We start from the raw sequence: 20,514 nt of genomic DNA, 5'->3' as shown, positions 1-20,514 counted from the left end.
GATCAACAGCATTTCCCGAAGTAAATGCTGTAAGTAAAAATGAATTTAAACCTCGGAACCAAAATCAAATTCATAGACAAGATTTTGGTCGAGGTCATGGACGTGGACGTGGACGTGGAATTGGTCGTGGTCGTGGACGCGACCGTGGTTTTGAAAATAATAGAGATAGTTATTTTTATAACTCATCTCAAAAGAGCGTCCCAAACCATCCACAGAAAAGGCATCATGAGAATACAAGTGTTAATGAAAATCACTCAAAAAGATATGAAAGTTCTTGTTATAGATGTGGTACTCCAGGACATTGGTCCAAAGTTTGTCGAGCCCCTGAGCACCTTTGTAAACTTTATAAAGAATCATTAAAGGGGAAAGAAAAGGAGACCAACTTCACTGAACGCAGTGACCGTTTGAGTGATTCAACTCATTTTGATGCTGGTGATTTTATGAATGATTTCTTTGGAAATGATCAACATGTTGGTGGGATAGAAATGAACAATTTTGATGCTACAGATTTTCTCAATGATTTCTCTGAAAATGAACAATTTAATGGTAGAATATAAATGTACAATAATTGATTCTTCATGTATTCATGTAATAATGTTTTATTGTATAATTATGATATGTGTTCTATTTACATATGTATTTTCAGTAATTTTATTTCATTGCATATTTTTTTGAAGTTCAAATATGGAAAATGCTATGAGCAAAGCTGAAGTTTGCATACCCGATAGTGGTACAACGCACACTATCCTCCGAGATAAAAGATATTTCTTGGAACTAAAACCAACAAAAACAACGGTGAATACAATATCAGGTCCTGTAGACTTGATTAAAGGATGTGGTAAAGCACAATTTTTGTTACCTAATAGTACAAATTTTTTTATCAATGATACTTTATATTCACCACAATCGAAAAGAAATTTGTTGAGTTTTAATGATATATATTCCCATGGGTATGATACTCAAACAATGAATGAAGGGAATGAGAAATATATGTGTCTTATCACATATAAATCAGGAAAGAAATATGTGATTGAAAAACTACCAATGCTCCCTACTGGATTGCATTATACACATATAAGTCCCATTGAATCAAACATGGTAGTTGATAATTCTTCGATATTAACCAATTGGCATGATCGATTGGGACATCCTGGTTCAACAATGATGCGAAGAATTATAGAAAATACACATGGTCATCTACTGAAAGACCAGAAGATCTTTCAGAATAATAAGTTTCAATGTAAAACATGTTCTCTTGGAAAACTTATTATAAGACCATCACCAGTCAAAATCCAAACTGAATCACCAATGTTTCTTGAACGTATTCAGGGTGATATTTGTGGACCAATCCATGCACCATGTGGACCATTCAGATACTTTATGGTATTGATTGATGCCTCCAGCAGATGGTCACATGTATGTTTATTGTCAACTCGAAATGTTGCATTTGCAAGATTACTTGCTCAAATAATAAAATTGAGGAATCAGTTTCCCGATTATACAATCAAGAAAATTAGACTTGATAATGCTGGTGAATTTACTTCCCAGACTTTCAATGATTATTGTATGTCTATGAGAATCATTGTTGAGCATCATGTTGCTCATGTACATACACAGAATGGATTGGCTGAATCATTGATTAAACGTCTGCAAATGATTGCTAGACCAATGATTATGAAAACAAAGCTCCCTATTTCTATATGGGGACATGCAATTTTACATGCTGCTTCATTAATTCGCATCAGACCAAGTGCATATCATAAATACTCCCCATTGCAGCTTGCATTTGGTAAAGAACCAGACATTTCTCATCTGAGAATTTTTGGATGTATGGTGTATGTGCCTATTGCACCACCACAACGAAAGAAAATGAGACCTCAAAGAAAGGTTGGAATTTATATCGGTTATGATAGTCCATCAATCATTCGATATCTTGAACCTCAGACAGGAGATGTGTTCACAGCACGTTTAGCTGATTGTCATTTTAATGAGGAAATCTTCCCAATGTTAAGGGGAGAACAAAAACATACCGAAAAAGAAATTACATGGTATGTATCATCATTGTTACATCTGGATCCAAGAACATAACAATGTGAAAAAGATGTACAACAAATTGTACACTTGCAAAGAATAGCAAATCAAATACCAGATGCATTTACAGACACAAAAGGGGTAACTAAATCATATATACATGCTGCAAATGCCTCTGCTCGAATTGAAATTCCAAAGAAACAAATGGAAGATACTCATGATGTCATTAAACGCCTGAAGCGTGGAAGGCCAGTCGATTCCAAGGATAAAAATCCTCGAAAAAGAAAATTCATAGAGAAACACGATGATCACAAAATAAAGAATGATGTTTCTGAAGAAACACATGATGATCACAAAATAGAGAATGATGTTCCTGAAGAAACACATGATGATGAAAATGTTCTGTCAGAACCACAAACTGACGAGAATCATGAAATCTCTATCAATTACATTAATACTGGAAAAATATGGAACCGAAAAGATATAGATGAAATTGATGATATATTTTCTTATAATGTGGCAATCGACATCATAAATGATAATGAAGATCATGAACCAAAATCTTTTGGTGAATGTAAAAATCGGCAGGACTGGATAAAATGGAAAGAAGCCATCCAGGTTGAATTGGATTCGCTAAATAAACGTAATGTTTTTGGACCTATAGTCCTTACACCTGAAGGTGTAAAACCTGTTGGATACAAATGGGTTTTTATTCGAAAGCGAAATGAGAAAAATGAAATAGTAAGATATAAAGCTCGACTTGTTGCACAGGGTTTTTCTCAAAGGCCTGTAATTGATTATGAAGAAACGTATTCTCCTGTGATGGATGCAATTACGTTTCGGTATTTGATTAGCTTGGCGGTATCTGAAAATTTAGAAATGCGTCTTATGGATGTTGTTACAGCTTACTTATATGGATCACTTGATAGTAATATATATATGAAAATCCCTGAAGGATTTAAGATGCCTAAAGCACAAAGTTCAAAACCCAGGGAATGTTATTCTGTGAAATTACAAAGATCATTATATGTGTTAAAGCAATCAGGTCGAATGTGGTATAATCGACTAAGTGATCACTTGATGAAAAAGGGATATGTAAATAATTCAATATGCCCTTGTGTTTTCATTAAGAAAACAACATCCGGATGCGTAATTATTGTTGCATATGTTGATGATTTAAACATCATTGGAACGAATAAGGAAATTCAAGAAGTTGTGTCATACTTGAAGGAAGAATTTGAAATGAAGGATCTTGGAAAAACCAAGTATTGTCTGGGTTTACAAATTGAACAAAAAGAATGTGGAATGTTTGTTCACCAGACAAATTATACAGAAAAGATCCTTAAACGTTTTAATATGAATAAAGCAAATCCTTTAAGTACTCCAATGGTTGTTAGATCATTAAACATAGAAAAGGATCCATTCCGTCCATGTGAAGATGATGAAGATATTCTTGGTCCAGAAGTACCATATCTAAGTGCCATCGGTGCCCTTATGTACCTTACAAATTGTACAAGGCCTGATATATCTTTTGCCGTGAATCTGTTGGCAAGATTTAGCACATATCCAACAAAGAGACACTGGAACGGAATTAAACATATATTCCGTTATCTACGAGGAACGACAGACTTGGGACTTTTGTATTCAAAAGATGCTAATCCAAGTATAATTGGTTATGCTGATGCTGGATACTTATCTGATCCACACAAAGCACGTTCCCAAACTGGATATGTATTTACTCGTGGAGGCACTGCAATATCTTGGCGTTCATAGAAACAAACGCTCGTAACAACTTCATCAAATCATGCAGAGATTATTGCACTACATGAAGCAAGTCGTGAATGTGTGTGGTTAAAATCAATGACCCAACATATCCAAATTTCATGCGGATTATCATTCGATGAGAAGCCTGTGATACTATATGAAGATAATGCTGCATGTGTTGCTCAAATGAAAGAAGGATACATAAAAAGCGACAGAACTAAACATATTCCTCCTAAGTTCTTCGCATTCACCAAGGAGCTTGAGAAGAATAAATGTATTGATGTTCGTCACATTCAATCAAGTGAAAACTCATCATATCTATTCACAAAGGCACTTCCTACGTCAATATTCAGAAAGCACATATATAATATTGGGATGCGCAATCTACGAAATTTGTGAAGAATTGTTCATGTCAACATCAGGGGGAGTTTACGTGACTGCACTCTTTTTCCCTTACTATGGTTTTTATCCCAATGGGTTTTTCCAAGTAAGGTTTTTAACGAGGCAGTACAAAACACGTAATGAAGACATCATCGTATCATGATCATCATCACAAGGGGGAGTGTTGAAATAATATATTTTAATATGGAAAGAGTAATAGTTGAATATTTGAATGTTGAAAATAAGAGTTGTAAAGTTAGAAATTTGTGTGTGATGATGTAGGTAATGATGTATTTTATTTTTGGATTATGTGTAATGAAACTCTATAAATAGATCTCTCATTTGTGAAGAAAATCACAATGGAGTAGAGAGAAAAATATTATAAAGTGTGTAGTTTGGTAAATTTTGAGAGTTTGAGATTTTTACTTTTTACCATAAATTTTTACTTTTTCACAACAAAAATAAAATATGCGCCATCTGATTTTATCAAGAATATCCTCCATTTTACAAAATTGCCCTTTGGTTGACTTGTATCTGATAAAACTGGTCAACTCCGGATCTCATTTACGGTCCATAATAATATCACTATCAAATACAAGAAAAACTATATGTTATGGCAAACTGAATTGCACCATTGTAGGAAATGAAGGAGCAAAAAGTTCATTTGGTGAGACTTCATCATTTCAAAGCTAGAATTCATAATATCTCATATTCACCAAGAAAATAGAAATCAGGCACGTGATAATATTCAAAAGAGAATTCAAATCTCTGTCATTTTAAAGACCAACTCTGAGGGATGTCACAGAAAATATTAAAGTAAAGCTAATAAACTTTGGAACTTGCTTGCAAATTCCAGTTGCTCAAGTTATTTCGTGTTGTGAATGACTAAAAATCACACACAAAAGTTTAATTTACTCATTTTCACACATTTACAACATCAGAATTTGAAAATTTTGGCAGCTGGAACTGCGATTATTTCAAATGTTCACAATTTTTTGTAATTCGTAGAATGTAATGGACACAAACAAATGTGTATCATGCATATAAAACATGATCGCTGGTATGGAGCTACTCTAGTTGCCAGGACTAGAACAATTCAGAACCTCTAAAATTGTAGATAGCAGCACATTCCAGATAATGCTTTTGCTGGTAACTCTGGAGAGACTGAAAAGTTAATCTCCACCACCAAAAACTTCCTAAATAAAGAAGTCAACTCATCATAACCATCAAGTAAATCTTCGAGCTCTCAAGCGTAAGACAAATCTTTCCTTGAATTCTCTTCATGTTTTCTTTGGGTTTCTTAAAATCTCACTCTTCATTCTCATTGGATGCTACTCTCTGGTTTGTAAGGAAAAGACAAAAGGGCTTAAGGCAACAAGTGCTTAAAAGGGTTCAGCACAGGAGGAACCTGCTCTACGGTTTATTCTCAAGTTCAGAACAAAGTATCCCAGCAAACTCTCGGCAAAGGACACTTCTGGCAAAAAACATACAGTAACTACAGTGAAGGCTGTCCACCAGCAAAAATACTCCAAAATATACATGCCAAAGTCACTACATAAAATGAACCTCAGATCCATGAATAAATGGCATTGAATAGGAAGAAAAACATTAGTAACGTCGAGATGAATTCGTTCAACCATTATCCAGTATCTTTAGAAGTAAATGGTCATGCCTCAGAAATTGTAAATTATGATGACATTGTTTCATGTAAATCCAAACTTATAATTGAACAAATAATCATCCTTGCAAATAAGAATAAGACTGTAATTATATTATGTAGGACCTAGGGAAAATTTAAACTGTTTTAACAGAGAATACCTTACCCCAAGACTCAAAGGATGAGTTATCCAAAATGCACAGGCAGGCATCATCTTCATAAACCTACAGGATAACAAAGTTTGAGATATAAAAGAAATCAGTAGAGTAATCATATAAAGCAACAAACTCTGGTCTATGAGACGGGTAAACAAGCAACAACATTCCTCAAGAACATAACAACTCCAACTCGATCTATTGAAGAAACAAATATGGAGTTAAACTCAATCAGGTGATACTTTCAGAGGTTCCAGTTCGGCTGTAGTTTCTTCTACCTTATGAACTGATAAGGTGATTGGGAAACACTCGCAGCTTTTTTTATGTCCCTCCAAAGTCCCAAAGAATGAACATCATGGGAACCCCACAAACACTTGCAAATTAAGTCAATCCAGCAAACGTAACTCGACAAGAAATTGTGACACTCTATCAATAAGTATTGGTACGAGAAATTGAACTGATATTCGGGGAATCCCCTTATCAAGAGCCTAGTTATGCAAGGTAACTTGCTCAATATTTGCTATAAATTTCTATGTATTTTCTCCTGTTAATGCATTCACAATACAATATCTTTTTTTATCACTTGTATTTTGTTTTTCACATCTCATAAACATTAACTGACTAAAGCATCGGATGTACTGCATCGAAAAACAAACCAAACTTCCTCTAATTTATCGTATTTTTTGCAGGCTCATACAACTCCAGCATCGCTGAACCGAACCGAATCAAATCAAATCAAAGACTTGTTAAAGACAATATTTGGTAAAAAATTAAAGTTGGATCTGAGTGAGTAAATTATCTTTTTCTGCAAATTAAGAGATGCATTTATCATATTGTACATGTATGATCATTGAATGTGAAAACTTGGCAAGTTGGTTACGAGCTTTCAAGTGGGGCTAAATCAATGGCTTTCACTTTTGGAAGTCCAATTCTGTTTCAATTCTGGAGTTTAGCCCCATCACTCCACCTTAGAGCTTAAATATTTTTTTTTCTCTCAATTATTGAGTAATTTAAATTTTTTGTATTCTTAATTTTTTTTTAAAAAAATTTCTCAATCTTAAATTGTTTAGGAAACTAAACGAGGCATTGCGTACACTCTTTTGTTCGAATTATTTTAAATCGTTACTTCTAAGTCCTAATGGAATACTTCAATCAAATAATTTGATTTTAAAAATATACATTTAAACTTAAAAATCTACAAAAAGTTGTGTCTGACGAATTAACTTAATTGTGGCTGTGAAATTTTCACTATTTTATGTGTAACATTTGTTATAAGTTATTGTTTATTGATGCATTTCTTCAACATAATCAAAGACAATAATTATAGTCACAGTTTGGTTCGTGAGATAAGATGATGAATGATGTATAGTAACAAAGATACTATAAATGACTTTTACTATAATCTTTTGTATAACTCAAGTCAAACGACGGATGAAATAGATGCATTCAGTCAGTTAACGACTCAATATCCGCACACATCATTTCTATATAATAATAAAAAAAATCCCCTCTTATAGAACGACCTTTTAAATTTAATTTTTAAAAGCTGCTATGAGGAAAAAATTGAAGTGAAAAGATAGATTTAGCATAGCATTAGAAATGTGTTTAAGCGTTTGTCAACATTAAACTCGTGCGTCGTGACATCTAACTTAGATGCCTTGTTATCCTAGCAGGGTATTAGTCAACTATAAGTTAATGATAGTAATTTAATATATTAAAAATTATATCACAAAAATTCTTGTGTAATCGTCGTAAGACGTGAGTCAATTTTGTGAAACGAATTTTCAATAAAAAAAATATTATTTTTTTATTTCAAACATATTATTTTAATGATAGATATGAGTCAGATTGATCGATCGATCTCATAGATATAGGTCCACGAGAAATTCTTACGACATGCTTCCTCATAATATGTAGATGACTAAATATCACGAATTTCCCTAGTGACTTTCCTTTTGGAATAATTTCAATAACATCAATATTTATTCTGATTAATTAAATAATGAAGTGGCAAATTACGTGCTTTTCGATATTAAAGTAATAGGTTATAAGTGCAAATCACTTGATTTTCGATTATTTAAGTAATAGGTCATAAGTTCAAATCATATAACTTATATCCCTTTTAAAAAAGTCATATAACTTGTAACTTGTATTATCATCAAAATTTTATTTTAACTCAAAATTTTATTAATGAGTTATGATTATATCCGAGCGAATTTAATAATAATAATAATAATAATAATAATAATAATAATAATAATAATAATAATAAGTGTGTCTCTTGTGAGACGGTTAATTTGTGAGACATGTCATCTCTGACCATATTTACCAAGTTTCTAAAGAGCGTGAAGTGCCCCGAAGCGTAGATGTCGAGCTCCAAACTTTTCATGCTTAAATGTGAAGAAGCGTTTTTTATCTTAGTGTAATTGTAATTATTTCAAACCAATAAATAGATAAAATAATACATAAATATGATAGATTTAAGTCTGATGAATTAATTATCATATTTATAAAAGCATAAAAATCTAAAAATTAAATCTTTATTTGTTTTTGCAACTAAACTACATTAAAAAATGTTAAATATTTGTCAAATCATTATCATACATTCTTACTCATAATTAAAATTAAAAAATAAACATCTAAATTATAAACCTAATTTATTATTTTAAAATAAAAGACATATCTTAAAAAAATTAAAAATAAATAGATGCGATTAATTGTGTTTAATCAGATTTAATTAACGCTTAATTCGATCAAGTTACAGTTTCATCGTTTTTTCTGCTTTTCTTCTAAGCGGGGCGTTTTTTTCGAGTTTCAAGCTTAAGCGCTCTTAAGTTGAGCTTAAGCAGACTTTTTAGAACACTGATATTTACAACGAATGTAATATTTTCGACATAAAAAATAATATTTTTTAATAGATATATTTGAATCACAAAATTGACACATAATCGTTTCACCAAAGTTTTTATGATAATAATATTAAACACAAGCTTACATACTATACACGAAACTCGAGAATTACAGTTCGTATAAAAATCAAAAGCAGCTTTCCTAGTGTTGAAAGTGAAAGATAGGCTTAGCTAAGGCTTGGAAATGTATTCAAGCATTCGTCACCACATGCTTGCAACTTGGGAAGAATCGCAAGACGCAAACTATGTATGATGCCAAGCTTTGCCCTAAAGCACGCGAACGAGATTCATATAAACAAGATTCATATAATTACATACATGACCTTATTTGAGATGAAATCTCAAATTAAATATCTAATTATAAAATAATATTTAATTAGATTGACTCTTATATATTTATTATGAATATCGGTAGGTTAACTCGTCTCACAGATAAAGATTTGTGAAACCGTCTCACAAAAAACTTACTCTAATATATGTATCTATATATATTAGGAAACAAATCTATACACTTTATTAGGAAACAAACAAACTAAATTCATATAATTTTATAAACACGATTGAATCACGTTAATAAATATATAAAAAAATTCAATTATATTGTTCTGTCGATATAAACATTTTTTAAAGAAAAAAATCTCCATGTATTTAGAAATTGACACGTAGTTCAGGATCTGCAATTACGGCATGGCATTAATCTCCACACGAAGCCAAAAATAAAAAAATATATATGTTTTTATATAACAGTCAATTTTACGAGGATTTCTAGAAGGTACCCCAAAATCAAATCTATTCAGTTTTGAAAAATAATAAATTTATTAAGGCTTTGACATTTTAATATTAAGTCAAATTATGTTTCAAATATTTAAATTGACGTCCTCAAAAACATCTCATTTTTCTTGTCGCGTGATGTGAAATTGTTTACAATTACGAATTTGTTCACTATAATTAATTAGTATTGAAGCTATTTTAATAATTTTAAAAATTATAATGAAAAAAAACTAATTTTTTTTAATCATCCACTCGGTTGGCAATAAATTATGAATGGACAAAAGGAATTTAATCTTTAATGTCAGGTTAAAACAAATGTTACGGTGAGTTCACATAAATAAATAAATTTTTATCAGATTTTTTCTGACACAAAAATTCTCTGACACTCTCAATGTCAACTTTGTGAAATCATTGCTTATGTTTAAATTATTATTATTTTTGGTTATTTATAAAAAATATATTATAAAATATATGTTAATTTGAATGAAATTTATTACTATTTTTTGTCAAAAATATATTGTGTGTATATGAGTAAAATATATTATTTTTATGTTAAATATTACTGTTCACTGCATATATGAATAGGATGGCAAAAACTTGTGTGAGACGGTCTCACGGGTCGTATTTTGAGAGACGGATCTTTATTTGGATAATCCATGAAAAAATATTACTTTTTATACTAAGAGTATTACTTTTTATTATGAATATGGGTAGGGTTGACCCGTCTCACAGATTGTGATCCGTGAGACGGTCTCACATGAGACATACTCGAATAGGATATATCCATCTCATGAATATGAATCCATAGACCGTTGTAAAAGATACATGCTCTTTTTCATAAACACATCAGTTTGAATATTTTTTCCATGAAAATTATCAGAAAGCCAAATCAAATATAAAGTTTAGACTTTGTCATCTTCTTTTTTTGAAAATTACTATTATTTTTTTTCATTTGAATAATGATATAATAAAATATATTTTGGGTGTGAAATTAAAAGGCTGACGACCGCTCGCTATAAATTTAATGGTTACATCGTAGAGCACAACTACTAAAAAATCATACCTCTACTTTCTTCGCCGCATTAATATTTCTGTGTGCAAAGGATCCTTATTTCCGCCAGCTTACTCCGCCATGCACGGCGGCGATCACCACGACGGGACGATATTCTCTCTGAATTTAAAGAGTCTGAATATTATTTCTGCCCTCGGCCGCGGTGCCAAAGGTGTGGTTTTCCTCGTTCAAACACCAGGGGACGGGAAATTGCTTGCCCTCAAAGCAATCTCCAGATCTTCCATTGAGAAAAAGAAGCATGACAAAACCACCGCCGGAAGTAGCAGTGGTCGTGGCGATGAATACAGAAGAATTTGGTTTGAGAGAGATGTGTTAGGCTCTTTCAATCATCCACTCTTGCCCAAGCTTCATGGCGTTTTGGTAACTGATAAGATCGTCGGATATGCCGTTGATTACTGTCCCGGCCGTAATCTAAATTATTTAAGGAAAAAGCAAACTGAAAGAATGTTCTCCGATGATATCATCAGGTAACTGATCACTTCTATTTCCCAGCTTCATTTCAGCATTTTCCAACGATTGTTCGTTTGTTCGATTCTCAGGTTTTACGCGGCAGAGTTGGTGTTGGGATTGGAGTATCTCCATGGACTAGGCATTGTTTACAGAGATTTGAAACCAGAAAACGTGATGATTCAGCAAAACGGACATCTAATGCTCGTGGATTTCGATCTCTCCACAAAACTCCCATCAAAGTCTGCACAAACCAGTCCAATAATCACCAAACCAGAGCCCCATATTAAGCCGTCCAGGAAGAAAAAAATATTCTGTCTTCCCTTTAACCGCCGCGATCCCGAAATCTCCCCGAAACATTCCGCCACCCTCGGAGCTAACTCAACCAGCTCCGAATCCGATTCGACGGAGAAATCCAATTCGTTCGTCGGCACGGAGGAGTACGTGGCACCGGAGATCATACGTGGCGACGGCCACGATTTCTCCGTCGACTGGTGGTGCTTAGGTGTCGTGCTCTACGAGATGCTCTACGGTACCACGCCGTTTCGAGGAGTTAATCGGAAGGAAACATTTTACCGAATTATAACCAAGCAACCGGACTTAACGGGGGGATTGACTCCGTTAAGAGACTTGATTGGAAAACTGCTAGAGAAAGACCCGAGGAAGAGGATCTCCGTTGGCGAAATCAAGGGCCATGATTTCTTCAAGGCCGTCGATTGGGACTCCATCGTTGATATGCCCAGACCGCCGTTTATACCTGAATCAACGGAGATAGACGGCAGCAGTGCAGGACATGAGAAACTTGACGTGGAGTCCTACGTCCAAAGAGTGTTTGCATCAAAGGAGAAAGACCAAAAATCCGATGAAGAAAATCAGAACAGAGATATGTGGGTCAATAATCATCCCATCCAAATCCAACATGACAATTTTCTTGTTTTTTAATTTTTACAAAAAGGGTTAACTTATTATTAGCATACATAAAAATAAGTGATTCAATCATTTTTATATATTCACGAACTCGAGATCTCGTATCAAACTCACAACTCTAATATAAAATAAGTTAATCAAGAAATGGTAATGGTTAGCATCACATTTAAGTAGGATGAGGTTAGAGTCTAACCACTTTTCATCAATTTAGAAATTATGACAACTCATTGATTAAAATTTTAAATTAATTGACCTATAAAAACGTTTTTACCAAATCTTGCGGTTAGAGTATCAAAACTCTTGCAACCCAAGCACATGTATTTCACATCAGAGGACCACTTATCAATTAATATATAGGTTCCTACATTATAGTGCTCTTGTTAATTATATAGAATACACTAAATTATTTCTCTTCAATCACTCCATAAATAAAAACTACATTTCTTTGTATATTTAAGTATAATTCACGGCAAAAACTGGTGTGAGACGATCTCATTGATCGTATTTTATGAGACATATATCTTATTTGAGTCATCCATGAAAGATTATTACTTTTTATGTTAAGAATGTTATTTTTTATGTTAAATTGGGTAGGGTTGATTCGTCTTACAGATAAAGATTCATGAGACTGTCTCATAAGAGACCTACTCATCATTCACATCAGTTTACTTATTAACTACGATATCTTCAATCACGTGTCTTTTTTCGTTTCGAACATATTAATTACTATGTATGCCTTTGGGTTAACTTGAAAGTTTTCTGTTGCTGTTTTTGTTTCCCCCCTAAAGATGGGATGCAAATCGAGACTTATAAACCATAATGCTATCTTTTTTGAGTGAGTCTCATGTGAGACCATAATATGTGAGACGGATCAACCCTACCCATATTCACAATAAAAAGTAATACTCTTCGCATAAAAAGTAATACTTTTTCATGGGTGACCCAAATAAGAGATCCGTTTCACAAATACGACCCGTAAGACTGTCTCACACAAGTTTTTGCCTTTTTCTTATACCATTTGATGCAAAAGGATAATACTGCTCATTATTCTTTCGTCTGGAGTTTGGCTCAAATTTGGAAATAGTTCTGTTATTAATCTCGTCAAATTTATTATCTCATTTTGATATCATCAACATTGATCTAGTTAATTAGAATTTTGGTATTTATCATTTCCAGTTTTCCCAACTCCCTCAACCAAATATTATATAAACTCTTATTTTCTCCGTGTCTCTTTAATTCAACTTTAGAATTCATCTCATGAGTGGACATGCTTTGTTCATCAAGATTTTTTTACCGTACGTTTTGAGAAAAACTACAATATCAAATATAAACTCGACCGCAATTTTATATTTATTTCGTTCAATAAATGTTTTTTCGTTTATGGCTAAGAAATTGTTACAACAATTGATATTTCTTCTTGCATTGGAATAAATGAATTTTAAACATATTTTAATTTTTTTTTTTGAAATGTAAAATCATAAAATTTCATATCTCCTCGTTAGATATTTATATAATAATAATTTGAAATCAATTATATTTGCATAAATAAAATATCAATTTAAAATTTAAACTATTATTTCGTTAACTTCGATAAAACTTTAATCGAAATCCACAAATTTCAAATCCATACAACATTAAACAATGTAAATCTTATTAGCTTCGAAATAATTCTCTCTTCGAATTATGTTTTGAATAGCATCCAAAACTTTTGGAATGTTAACTAAAAAAATACATACATATGTTGGAATGTAAAATATGTATCGTTAAAAATACTAACAAATTTAAGAATTTTAACAGGATAACATGAAGAAAAAGTATATTTATTCCATTTACTACTTAAAACCGTCACCTTTCTCCAAGAAAACTGATTGCGACGGAAGGGGTTAGGCAAGAATCCTTGTCTCAGAAAGTAGAAACCATCAAGATTATTGATGTTCACCAACACGAGGGGTAACATGAAAAACCAAACAAATTCAGCTAAACCCTTTGGAAATACCTGCTGCTAAGTGCTACCTACGGGTTTGATTGAAATTTCAATTTTTCATGGAGCTGAAGATTAGGGGGTTCAAGAATCTAGAAACGAAACTTCGTTGGTAATGCACATATTTGGGTCAGAACACTTGAAGTGCTAGGGTGATTGGTGACGTTCAGATGGTGAAACCATGTTAAACCCATCAAAAATAGAAACTAGCTAATGAGGTAAAAACAAAGTAAATGTAGCACGACAAAATGTAAGAGAAAATATCATCGCGAGTCTAGACGAGATAAGAATGTCATATATGAGAATGCAGAACTATTAATTCCAAACAAAATTTCCCAATGAAAATTGCAACTCTATCTGTTGATTGCTACTTGGTAATGACAGCATAAAAAAGATGTTAAACAATACTGATTGCTTATTCATCCTCCTGGCTGCGCAACCTAGCCAATTTGTTGGTCACAACAATGTCCAACTGAGCCGCCCGTTCCACGATTTCCTTTCTTTTCTTTGTAGAAATATTGTGAGCTATCTCAGCACAATATGTCCTGATAAAACAAAATTGAGTAAAGAGTCGATAAGCACAAAATTTGGATCAAGTAATGAAGATGGTTCAGCGAAAAAGGAAGTACAAAGGCCTGTGAAATATTACAAACCTGTTGTGCATCATCAGAACTTCCAGTTCTTTGACATTGTGCACAAGAAACTTCTTAAATCCATTTGGAAGATAGTGGCGAGTCTTCTTGTCTGAGCCATAACCAATATTTGGCATCAGGGTGCATCCTTTAAACTTTCTTCTTACACGGGAATCGATACCCTTGGGCCTGCGCCAGTTTGTCTGTCACCAAACAAAAATCATAATTCAGAACAAGATAAATACAGAAAACTTCGAAGATGAAAACTCTAAAATATGGATTAACAAATCAAAAATTCGAGTGACCCTAAAACATAATTGAAAAAACTATCGAATGTCAATGTCAACAAACATGATTGATTTAGAAAAAAATTTCTTCTAGAATCTGGAGTAGGAGAATTCAGCCACAGCACCCCAGATGCTTGGCACAAGTAAACACAGATTGAGAAAAACAAAGACATTTGATGGTAAAAATGGAGTAGGCGTTATGAAATGAGAAATCAGGCAGTTTCAAAACATGAAAAAAGTCACTAAACCTTTTCATCAGTCAACTAACCAGTATTGCCACAACACATCAAAGTAAGTGGCCACAAGTAAAGCTACAATAGACGTTCGCAAATTCTAATTGCATATTAACCTCAAATTTTCATAAGAGATTCAAGTATAGATTCATTATATTGAGACAATAAGTAAAACAGTATGAGCGGATCAGAGCAAAAAATGACCTTCACCGACACAAATCGGTCGCTCTGGTGCCTCTTGAACTTCTTGACACGCTTCTTAATAATCTTCTTGCTCAGCAACGGGACAGCCATGTCTTCTAAAAGATAACATTTAGTTTTAAACCACAAATCTGAACATAGAACCCTATTCCACAATTCTCGTAAATTATCGGAATGAACATACTGGCACAAGATAACACAAGACACAACACTAACAAATTGTCCGTAAAAAATGCATTTCCAAGTAGAAAGATGCTAAACCGCATCTTGAGTTTGAATAAAATCAATCCATATCCAAAAATAAGCCGCTTGCATAAATTTAGTTTATGTAAAACAGACACGGGGAATTCATTTTCACAAAAATACAAATGAAATTTTTCCTCCACCATACAAATGAACAAAACCAGCTACCAAAGTGTAAACACTTAACTCGTCATAGTCCCTCGTGATTACAAACGAAAAGATTTCACTTCCAAGAACGGAAAGCGAACAAATCGACAAAGAACAGAATCAGGCTAGATAATTACAGTAAAAATAAATGAAGAAGTTCAAATGCGTACTTGTTATCTACCGATTAGAATAATTCGTATAACGAAAGGAAGGCTTCGATTCGAACCTGGTGGAAACGCAGCGGCTGGGACTCCTGCAAGGTATGAAGAAGGCAATATAGGGTTTGAAGGTTTTATACTGGATGGATCTTTTCATTATAAAATTTTAACTATTGGGCTAAAATATTCAGCCAGCCCATAAAACCACGAGAGATGTTCGAATTCTTCACATCTTAGCCCAAACCATAAAGATGAAACCCACATCTCGGCCCATGATATAATAATAATAATAATTAGTTCTCATAAAAAAAAAATAGAAGGCATGCTATTCGTAGCCCAGGCTGACGATTGAGTGATGGAGTAATGACGTCACCTTTACGATGCGTAAGGCCATTTGGTCACGCGTCCATCGGTCATCACATGCAAATGGCGACAAATTTCACGTCGTCGCTGATTTCTCGACAATTAATTAATAATAATAGGATCCACCACAAAAATCTCGAATAAAATAAAATAAATTAGTTTCGACATCCGAAAGAAAGCTTCAAAGACCAAGAGCTGGCTTTAGTAAATTTGTGCTTCTAATTAAAGCCCGAGTGAGTCGTCAATTTCTGTGATCCATTCCTTCCTAGTTGTGTTCGTTTAGATAAATAATATTGTGTTTATTAAAATAGTTGAGTATGATTTAAGATAAGATGATAATTTTTTAAAAATAAATTATTCAAAATATAAGAGGTAATATTATAATTTTGTATCTAATAAATTGACTGATCCAAATTCAAAGTAATAATAAGTTGTACTTTCTTTGAATTCTACTGTATCATCCGTTATTACTTCATCAAGATTATGTGTTATAGTGATTTGGATCCTCTACTATGTTGAAAACACGACACCAAGTGATGTGTACTTTTTACACGAGATGATCACACATGATCATCTCGTTTAATTTAATAATTTTTTTAAATTTATCTCATATGGTGTGATGTTCATATTATGATCACGTGATCATATCGTGCAAAAAATGTACAGCACCAAATGTTGTCTTTTCAACACAGTAGTGATGTAAATCCATGTTATACAGCGGATCACACACGACAAATATGGCTCGAACAGTTACCGAGAGTTTTTATTGATCATTTTTTGAAAAACAAAAAACAAAAACAAAAAATCACAACCAAACGTTTGATAAAGAACTCTTCTTTAACATTTCCACCAAATAATTGATGATTGTCTTTCCCCATAAAAGTATACGGTAAAAACAATACGAAAATAATATTCCTGAAAATCTTTTCTTTTTTCTTGCTCCGAAAGCTACAAACATTATGAGATTGAGAAAACCACCTTACTCTGAAATACTATAATTTGGTACGAATGAGAATCCACAAAAAAGCAGCAAAAAGCTACGAGCATAATCAAAAGTGAAAGAAAAAAGGAAACATGAATTATTGGGGTTGGCCTCGATTGACCAGGCGACATAATCAGTTAGGCACAAGCACAACATGTTATTCTAGCCAATCACAAAATTCACGTGACATAAAAATTTTATGAGATAGACATCTAACTCGATCTAATTTATATATTACAATATTATTTTTCACTTTAAGTATGAATCATATCCGTCGAACGGCAAAAAAAATCTTGTGATACCATCTCCCAAAATATATCCTAATAAACATATAATTTCTTGAAACGCACAAATTTTCATTTACTTATGTAATAGATCTATCCGTATAATATCGAAAATCCCATTTGAATGACGGCTTAATTTCATACGCGTGATTCGCTTATGCATGTGAGTAAATTTTATTGCGAGATGCAGCATTTGAGTTGCAGGCCACATCATGAAACTTAATTGGCCTATGGACGACGGTAAATAATGGAAAAAAATATTTCATCCATCTATAAATAAATATATGTATCTTGTGCCGAAAATAATTACAACATCAGTGGACATGGATTCGAAAAGAAGTAAGCAAAGCAACACAGAGGAGTTGAGGAAACTGGATGAATATTTAAGGATCAGAAACTTTACAACACCAATTGATCATCATATGTCCATATGTTCTTGCCTGCCATTTCCATTACCATAGCCATCGTATGGATTGGTTGACTTACTCGATTTTTTCCTCTTAAGAACGACGATCCATGTGATTACTTCCAATAACACTGCTAACCCTCCGAGTACAACAATCACGCAGATGTATGCATTTCTCCACTTCGGTTCGGGTTTTAATATGCCAAAACCTTTGAACACGTTGATGATGCCAAGGATGACAATCGCGTATCCAATGCTGTGATGGTAGATATTCCAGTAAAACCGATATTTGTGGTCCTTTTTGGGTCTCAATAACAACGCAAAAATCTACATACAAAGTCGATATATAAGCCAGATGACAAAACTTATATCTGTGATCTTTCCGAGAGACAGATAACAAAACATATATTTGTGATCTTTTTGAGATCTCGAGGACAATCGAGAGAAGGTACATGCAAAGCCAAACACATGAACTAAAACCGATGATGCGAGTTAGAGGTACTACAGAGCAAAACAGTTTAAATGGAAACATTGTGTTTGCAAGCCAGACGTCTAAATAATCTATATGCACCATGTCATAAATCTTTTGTGATTTGCAAGTTGAAACAGTTAATTGACGAACACACACTTCACAATACATTCAAGGTCAGCATCTTGGTTTTAAAATCAGAGTATACGTTAAAACTATGTATTTCAAATTTTAAAAATGATTGTGCTTTCCGCAGCCCTCTATCTAAGTCATGCCTCCTTGCTTTGATAGGGTGAAATCTGAATAAACGAATTGCAATCGAACAAACCAAACATGAATTCAAGAAAGTTGATCGGACAGTGGTACCTGCAGAGTTGCAAAGGCAAAGAGCGCAATCCCGATATTGCCATGATTAGCATACCTCACACCTTTTGATTCACTTCCGAGCTTAAGCCCTGTACTCCAACCAGAAACTCCAATGGCATAGGCCGATACCTGGCAGGAAATGTGAAGATAAAACCAAGCTGGATCGGCGGATGGAAACACCCTCATGTACCTCGCGATTATGATCCCAATGGGAAACATAATCCCCCAGCTCACAGCATTCAGTATTCCATGAATCTGTATTAATTAAAACAAATATTACTATCGTTCCAAGAAAAAACTGTTAAATCAGAAAACATATCAGGCAAGAAACAATTATTAAGTATTTCCACTCAACTGAGCTCCCACAGTTTTTGCTCGAGTCTTCAATCAATGAAAACGAAGGTGACAGAGGAATTAAGAACGCAGAAAAATATTTTACTAATGAAGTAGGAACATATTTTATCGGAAATTTGAGTATTTTCTTTCATACTGCTATCAACCATGGGTTTAAAAAATAATTATCTCGTATTAAAATCCATAGAAAAAATGGGGCCTATAGATATTCCTGATTGATATATTATAACTCTTACTGATAGAAAGAAAGAAACTCACATTCCTCTTCGTGGTTCTAGAGTTGCCGACCGGGATAATAGTGCTCTCTCCTCTCAACAAATCAAGACGAGTTTTGGAGTTCAGATTTGCTGGCTGAAACGCATGCTTAGTCGGCGCCCCACCGGTGACCGAGGGCCCCACCTGCCAGACCTGGTTCACCGTCGTCGCAGCCCCCTCCGGCAAAACCAAGGTGGCAAAAATCCTCATGACCCCGCCGGAAAATTCCGCCGTCGCCTCCTTCACCTCGTACCAGACCTTGGACTCCCTTAACACGTAAGATGAGATGTTGTAAGTCTTCACCGTCATCTTACCATCTGCATCCCTGAACGCGACGAGGGCCTGCGAGCCCACCATTCCGGTGTCCGTAGGGTTGATGGCCCATGAGACCCACCCTTCGGGCCGGTCTGGAGGGGCAATGAAAGCGATGGAAAGGGTGCGCGGCGCCGGATCGTAGGCCCAATGGATGTAGGAGCTGAGAAAGGGAAGGTCGTTGCAGAAAGCGTAGAGCTTGTTGTTGGTGAAGGTCTGTGAGGTGCACGTGGCTGAGTGCGTGGGATAAATTAGAGAAACCCAAGTTGCCAAAGCCACGATGGCTAGGGTTAAGGAAGAAGACGCCATTAACGGACAGAGAGAGAGCTTCCTCACCTGTGTTGTCTTTGCGCCGAAGAGAGAAAATCTTGGGCAGTTTCAAAAAAGTGAGATCAATTTTTATTTCAAAATCTATTGTCCGTTTGTTTTGAGTCCATAAAAAGATTTTTAATATTTTATAATAAAAAAAATAATTAAAATAAATGTTTGAACAAGATTTTTTGTAAAACGTTTTTGATATTTATTCAAACGAAACATTTGTGCGGTGCACAGCATTTATTATTTGGTTTTTAGCGTCAGATTCAGAATCCAAATTGAACGGAAAATTCGATTAGCCATCGTCTTTATGCCAAATCCAACCGCCTATGCATATAAATTTCACGGTACCATCGCGTAAAAAAAACACATAAATTTTGTTGAGATAATTGTACCAATCTTCGTGTAAATA

At 33.9% G+C, this 20,514-nt stretch overlaps 3 protein-coding genes across 5 annotated transcripts; 1 reads left to right on the top strand and 2 right to left on the bottom strand.

The window, feature by feature from the left end:
* Window positions 1–10,662: 10,662 nt before the first annotated feature.
* Window positions 10,663–12,200, top strand: LOC140809299 (serine/threonine-protein kinase OXI1-like). Its single transcript, XM_073166884.1, has 2 exons — window positions 10,663–11,207; window positions 11,280–12,200. The coding sequence occupies exons 1-2, from the start codon at window positions 10,801–10,803 to the stop codon at window positions 12,127–12,129; spliced, it is 1,257 nt and encodes a 418-aa protein (XP_073022985.1). The 5' UTR covers window positions 10,663–10,800; the 3' UTR covers window positions 12,130–12,200.
* Window positions 12,201–14,346: 2,146 nt separating this feature from the next.
* On the bottom strand, window positions 14,347–16,168 carry LOC140810665 (large ribosomal subunit protein eL32z-like). Of its 3 annotated transcripts, none has more exons than XM_073168530.1 (4): window positions 16,065–16,168; window positions 15,452–15,546; window positions 14,749–14,930; window positions 14,347–14,640 (listed from the first exon to the last, which is right to left on the bottom strand). In XM_073168530.1, exons 2-4 carry the CDS (start codon window positions 15,539–15,541, stop codon window positions 14,511–14,513), a joined length of 402 nt encoding a protein of 133 aa, XP_073024631.1. In that variant the 5' UTR covers window positions 15,542–15,546; window positions 16,065–16,168; the 3' UTR covers window positions 14,347–14,510. The 3 variants fall into 3 exon arrangements, with proteins under 3 accessions (XP_073024631.1, XP_073024632.1, XP_073024633.1); XM_073168531.1 differs by having other exon boundaries at window positions 15,452–15,543; window positions 16,065–16,124; XM_073168532.1 differs by having other exon boundaries at window positions 16,009–16,106.
* A 1,702-nt stretch (window positions 16,169–17,870) lies between these two features.
* LOC140809599 (cytochrome b561 and DOMON domain-containing protein At3g25290-like) lies at window positions 17,871–20,203 on the bottom strand. The gene is made up of 3 exons (XM_073167287.1): window positions 19,479–20,203; window positions 18,867–19,121; window positions 17,871–18,358 (listed from the first exon to the last, which is right to left on the bottom strand). Exons 1-3 carry the CDS (start codon window positions 20,094–20,096, stop codon window positions 18,044–18,046), a joined length of 1,188 nt encoding a protein of 395 aa, XP_073023388.1. The 5' UTR covers window positions 20,097–20,203; the 3' UTR covers window positions 17,871–18,043.
* Window positions 20,204–20,514: the final 311 nt, after the last annotated feature.

This window comes from Primulina eburnea, chromosome 13, assembly GCF_022965805.1.
Source record: "Primulina eburnea isolate SZY01 chromosome 13, ASM2296580v1, whole genome shotgun sequence".
Classification (NCBI taxonomy): domain Eukaryota; kingdom Viridiplantae; phylum Streptophyta; class Magnoliopsida; order Lamiales; family Gesneriaceae; genus Primulina; species Primulina eburnea.
This window is presented reverse-complemented; position numbering and strand designations above follow the sequence as displayed.